The sequence below is a fragment of the Lipotes vexillifer genome, unplaced genomic scaffold (assembly GCF_000442215.2).
Source record: "Lipotes vexillifer unplaced genomic scaffold, Lipotes_vexillifer_v1.1 scaffold59, whole genome shotgun sequence".
Taxonomy (NCBI): domain Eukaryota; kingdom Metazoa; phylum Chordata; class Mammalia; order Artiodactyla; family Lipotidae; genus Lipotes; species Lipotes vexillifer.
Genome location: NW_006791208.1, coordinates 1048466 through 1054465, shown reverse-complemented (window position 1 = coordinate 1054465; position 6000 = coordinate 1048466). Strand labels below are relative to the sequence as shown.

The following is a 6000-nucleotide window of genomic DNA, read 5'->3' as shown; positions in this document are numbered from 1 at the left end:
TTGGGTTCTGCAGGAGCAGAAGAGCGTCCCGGCCAGTGGAGAGCTCTCCCCAGATCTCCAGGAGTGGTCCCCTTACTCGCCAGGGCATTCCAGCCGGCACAGCAACCCCCCCTTCTACCCCAGCAGGGCGTCTGTGGGTGAGCTGGCAGGGCAGGGCCGGGGAGGAGGGTCGATGTGTGGGCTCCCAGGGCCACCCAGTCCCAGGGAGAGTGGAGACTGTCATTTCAGGGAGTTGCTGTGTGTCCTCAAAGATCTAGCCACTGCTGACCTGTCTGGAGTGTTCAGTCTTCTATCAGTGACATTTTGTAGCTTTTCAGAGTGCTTTCTCCCCATAGCAGCCTGGGAAATGGGAAGCACTGAAGAAGGTTCTCCTGCCTTACAGATGGAGCAGGGCCAGAAGCTTGCGTAGATCTGGGGCTGGCTGGATGCTTTGGGGCCACTGTCTCACCCTGCCCATTTGCAGGCACTGTTCCCCGCAGTATGACCCCGAGCACCACTGTGAGCTCCGTCCTGAGGAACCCCATCTACACCGTGCGCAGCCACAGGGTCGGCCCTTGCAGCTCTCCGCCTGTCCCCAGAGAGGCTGGCCCCCAGGGTTTGCATCCCAGGTATGTGAAGCTACCTGTGCTTCCCTGTACTGCAGCCAACCAAGCCCACCTGGGCATAAGGCCACTGTGTATAGAGGGGTTCCCTTGCCTAGCTGGGGAGAGGCCAGGTAGAACAGCGCTGGGGCCCCAGGGAAAGGAAACTTTAAGGTCGCTCTCTTTATTTACCAGCGTGGAGCTTGAAAAGGTATTTGTAGGACGATGGTAGAGATGGCAGCTGATAGCTGAGCGCTCACATGCCAGGTACTGTCCTCAGACCTTTATAAGCATCATCTCACTTGGTCACCAGAGCCACCCTACTATTACTGTCTCTGGTTGATAGGTGAGGAACTGAGCCTTAAGAAAATGAATGGATTGGCTCAAGGTCACTCATTCGTTCGATTACTTGACAGGTTTTAATAGAGCACAGACTACATGCCGTGAACTGCTATAGTTCTAGAGGGCTACAGTGAAAAATTAAGTAGACAAACTGCATCTCCTGTGGCATTTGTGTTCAAGTGGCCGGGGCTGAGGAGGGGAGGGGGGCACGACCAAAAAAGAGAACAGAGTGATACCAGATGGTGCTGAATGGCCCTAAAGACCCTAAAGTGTCGACAAGCTAGGCTGTGATTTGGAAGAAGGTGGCAAGTTATATTGGGCGGTGGAGAGGGCCCCGTGCAGGGGGATGCTGCCATGACTAGGAGGCTGAGAAGAGGCCAGTTGTACACGACTTGGGGAGGAACCTCCAGGAAGGAGGGCTGTAGGTGCTACAGCCCTGGCATCTGAGAATGGTGCAGTGGGCTCGAGGGACAGAGTAGGGGAGCTTGGCAAAGAGACGGTGAGTCAGGAGGAAGGCCCACGTCATAGGGCACAAACCCAGAGTTTGGGTTTTATTTTGAGTACAGTGAAGACGCTGGAAGGCTCTAAGCAGGCTAGAGATGTAGTCTCACAGCTAGAAGAGGTCATCATTGGGCCTGACTGCAGGCCAGCCTGACGTGGGCAACGCGGGCTCTCTGCCTTCAGCTCTCCCGTTTCCAGGGACGGGCTCTCCTGAGGGAGGTGCAGCACTCTGCCACGTCCTCGGTGCCATCCTGCCCCTCCCTGCCCGCCCAGGATGCAGAGCCTCTGTTCGTCCCTGCAGAAAGCCCTCTGTCCCAGTGAGCTTGGTCCTGGCCCGGCGCTTGCAGGGCCCTCTGAGCGTGGCTGCGGGCAGTCGCCGTCCTCGGCTGACTGGAAGCCGCTTCTGGGCCTCCCTGAGCTGGCAGAGGGCCTCAGGGTGGCCAGCCACTTGTTATCCTGAGCTGGTCCTTCTCCCGAGCCCCTCACCTGTCTGCTTTTCGACAGTGTCCAGCACCAGGGCCGCCTGAGCCTGGATCTGAGCCCCAGGGCCTGCAGCGACTGCTCTGAGATGAGAGCCTCCCACGGGTGCAACTCCCTGCCTTCCAGCGCCCGCCTCGGTAACTGAGCCCCTGGCGCCTTCTCGCCAGAGCAGGCACCAGCCTTTCTTCATCTCCACCCGCATCCTCGTGCCCAGACCTCCTGGCGGCCCACACACACAGCCCCTCTCCCGTCTGGGGACCGAGGCCGGCTCCACGTTGCACCCAGAGCCCTTTCCTGTGGCCTTCCTGCAGCTTCCCGCAGTGGCCGTGTAGTTGTTCTGGTGACCCCTGGCCCAGGAGCCTCGCTCCCTGACCCTGAGGTCATTCTGGGGCATGTCGTGTTGCCGATCACTTAATGGAAAACGCAACCCAGAGTCGAGGCTAGCAGTTGTCTCAGAGAGACTCTGGTGGAGCTGCTTCCGGCGTTGTGGACACAAGGCCGGCAGTCGCCCCTGTCACGTGGGGTACTGTCTCTGTTTGGGGCTGGAAGCGAGACTTGTGGGATGCTGTTCTGGAGCAGCCTAGCCCTGCACGGTTTATTCACGTACTGGGGCTAGGCCTCTGCTTTCCCTGACTGTTCCACGTTGAGACCCCCCTCGGGGATAAATGGCAGGGCCCACTTTCATTCTGCCGTAACCGTGTATGTTTCCTGACTACTAGGATGGTGGTGAGGGAGTGAGGGGTGCTGTTTAATCGCAGGCCTAAAGTTTTGTCCCCTTGTGGAATCACAGGGTCTTCGAGCAACTTGCAGTTTAAGGCAGAACGCATTAAAATCCCATCAACGCCAAGATACCCGCGGTCTGTCATGGGCTCTGACAGAGGTGAGAACTTCTCAGCGGCCCCTCCCCCTGCTGACTCCCTCCGACCTCAGGGTGGGGTGTCTGGGCACCGCTCACAGTTCGCTCCCTGTCTCAGCCATCAGTCGTGCTGGTGGGGCCAGGCCCCGGGCCCTGGCGGGCGATGCAGGGGGAAGTGCGAGGCACGAGGCACCTGCACACACGGCCGTGCGTCCGGGCCGCGGGAGCGGAGGTGCAGGCCCGGCCCTCACCCACCCCTCTCGGCAGGCTCGCTGTCCCACTCGGAGTGCAGCACTCCCCCGCAGTCTCCTCTGAATGTCGAAGGCCTGTCCTCCTGTAGCCCATCCCAGACCTCAGCCGCCACATTGCCCAGGATTGCCGTCAACCCCGCGGCCCTCGGGGAGCGCCGAAAGGACAGGTGAGTGGGCACAGGGGAGGATGGCGCACTGCTGTAGCGGGCCAGCACTTGGACGCGCCCTCGGCCCCGGGCGTGGTGCGGTTTGGGGAGTTCCGACAGAATTGACCTCCGGCGAGGCCGCCGGCGTTTGGGTCGCCTAGCATCCCCTGGTGTCTTGCTCCAGGACGTCACGAGGAAGTCCTGTGGACACGTGATGCAGGAGGAGGGGCGCACATGGATGGCCAGTTGGAGGAGCAGGGTGAGCTCCTTCCACTGAGTGCCCACGGGAGGAGGGGGGCTCCAGCACGTGATGCTGGGGACGACCTGACAGTGACCGTGATGGAGTGATGCCATTCACTGCTTCCCAGGCCCTTGCTTAAGCACGTTCCACGTAATAAGTCGTGAAATCCTCACATAACCCTGTGATCGGCGGCATCAGCATCGGCCCCATTTTAAAGATGAGGAAACTGAGGCCAGAAAGTTGGAGTGGTCTGTCTGTGGTCACATGGTTAGTGACTGGCCTACACTAATTAGAATCAGGACTCTTTTTTTTTTAACCTTTGGCTGCGCCATGCGACATGCGGGATCTTAATTCCCCAACCAGGAATCAAACCCCTGCCCCCTGCAGTGGAAGAGTGGAGTCTTAACCACTGGACCACCAGGGAAGTCCCAGGACTCCTTCTTATCCTTTTCTTTTTGGCCCCAGAACACAGCTGTATCGCTTGCGCCCTCCCCCCGCCCCCCAGGCTTTTTATTGTGAGATAAAATACACATAGGAAAAGAGTGTGTGAAGCATACACGTACAGCTTAGCCATCTACTGGCTCATTTTGAAATGCAGGCCAATCTCAGCTGTCAGTCCAGGTGTGCCTCCTCTCAGGGCTGGTCCCTTCCTGCACGAGCTCTGCACGTTCCTCATCCACCTCTGGTGTTCAGAGTGGGAATTACCAGATCGTATCTGTATATTTCAAGGGTTCTGTCTAGATCCTAGTGGGAGATGGGGTTAATCTTGAACTTACCTTCATCTATAGTCACTTAGAAGGACTAGAGCTACTCTGCTCCACTCACATCCAGGAAGCTGAGGGCCCTTGTTAGCTGCAAGCCGTGGGAGAGACGCAGCTGGGTGGGCCCATCGTTAAGAAAATCTCATTCACCATCTGAGCCTGTAAGACAGCACACCTGGAAGTGTAAACTGGAGAACAGAGTGTACCCATAACGGCCAAGGCGCCTGGGCCCCCAGGGGAGTCAGCGCAGTTCACGCGGACGTGTTCATGATGGCCTCACCTGCATCGTGCAGACAGGAGCACAGACCGGCCCTGGGGGTGTGAGGTTTTACTGAACCCCCCAGCTCAGGTCACTGAGAGAACGAGACTTTCCCCCCACTGAAGGGGGCTCCTTAGAAGCAGGAGGGGCCTTATCACATGCGGTTCAGACATCCCCTTAGCTTCCTCTGTGGTGCGCAGAGAACCGGGGTGTCTGTGTGAGCGAGTGTGTGTGTCAGTGTCGGTGATTCCTGCCTTCACGGCACTTGGGTGACATAAACTTTCACGTGTGTGACCTGACTGAAGAATGGGTTACTTACTAAAAATAGTCCCCTTTTCCTCAGTCTCAAGTTAAGTCTCATCATAGAAAACTGGGAAAACTAGAAAAGTAGCAAGAAAAAAAGTCACATAATCTCATCAACCCAAGGTTCAGTTGCTGTTATTTCACCTTCTGAGGTGTGTGTGCATGTACACATACAGTTTAAATACATGCTTTATTTACGTTGTTTTACATACATAAACTTCCTCCTTAATGTTATGTTTTAAGCTGTTTGTAGTGTTAAGTATACTTTTATGAGTTTCTTTTACAAAGCAGCCTTATTGTTCTGACAAAACTCTTGTGCATATTATTAAAAATTTAAATCATTTGGGAGATTAAAAAGTAAGGATTCCCTCCAAAAGGGCCCCCCTCTGCCTGCCTGCCCTTCAGCACGTGGACCACCCCCCCCACACCCCCACCCCTCCCTGACATGTGCTCTGGAGGAGGGAGCCCTTGGGGGTGGCGCTCTGCCGGTCCCCTCCCCTGGCCTTTGGCTGCAGTCTTGTCCTGAGGAGGAGCTCGGGCAGCATGCAGCGGCGGTCCTGGCAGCTCGGGGTCACTTAACTGTCTGTCTGTCTGTGTGTCACGTTCCAGGCATCTGTGGTTGTCTTCCTCCTCTGATCACCCCGCTCTGCTTTCTAACCTTTTGCACCTTCCAGATGCCTCCACCACCACAGATCCCTCCTGAGACTGCCTGTGGCTGCCAGGCCCAGGTCCTCCTCCCTGAGGAGCGTGAGGTTGGCCCGACAGGAGGTCCCCGCCCCAGCCCCCCTGCACCCCTTATCCCCCACGGTGCGGTGGGCGGCTCCCCGGGGCCAGTGGGTGCGTGGTGCCGCCTTGCTCCCAGCCTCCCCGCTCCCTTTTTAGTGCCTCGGGTTTGCAGCAGCTTAATCTCATGATCATTTTGCATCCTCCTGTGTACTGGTAAACATAAAAAACTGATATTTTATGTTGTCCCTTCTTGGGTGAATATCACCCCAGAAAGCAGTCCTTTTTCCCCGAGGGCGTCTTGAGACCCCGTTGGAGGTTTGTACGTTGCACATTGTGAGGCCACTCCTCTCCTGTTAGGGAAACCTGTGTGCCTTTTCTGTGCGTATATCAGTGTTGATAGTTCACACAGACCCTTCTTGGTGTCTTTGGGACTGGGTGCTTCTGTGTCCGTCCGTGGGTGGGGGGTCGTGTCTGTATTGCATGGGGTTGTGTATCACCGTCGTACAAAGGTGGACTTCATCGTGTTCCCATCCAGCTGTGTCATCATAGGAGC

At 56.8% G+C, this 6000-nt stretch overlaps 1 protein-coding gene across 1 annotated transcript in view; it reads left to right on the top strand.

Moving 5' to 3' along the window:
• The window catches only part of DLG5 (discs large MAGUK scaffold protein 5), a 125496-nt gene that overhangs the window by 102953 nt on the left and 16543 nt on the right, over nucleotides 1–6000 (top strand). Inside the window, exons 16-20 of the mRNA XM_007464206.1 lie at nucleotides 14–137; nucleotides 464–608; nucleotides 1929–2041; nucleotides 2695–2784; nucleotides 3028–3178. Of these exons, the coding sequence (XP_007464268.1) occupies nucleotides 14–137; nucleotides 464–608; nucleotides 1929–2041; nucleotides 2695–2784; nucleotides 3028–3178 (623 nt within the window). The remainder of the gene's footprint in view (nucleotides 1–13; nucleotides 138–463; nucleotides 609–1928; nucleotides 2042–2694; nucleotides 2785–3027; nucleotides 3179–6000) is intronic.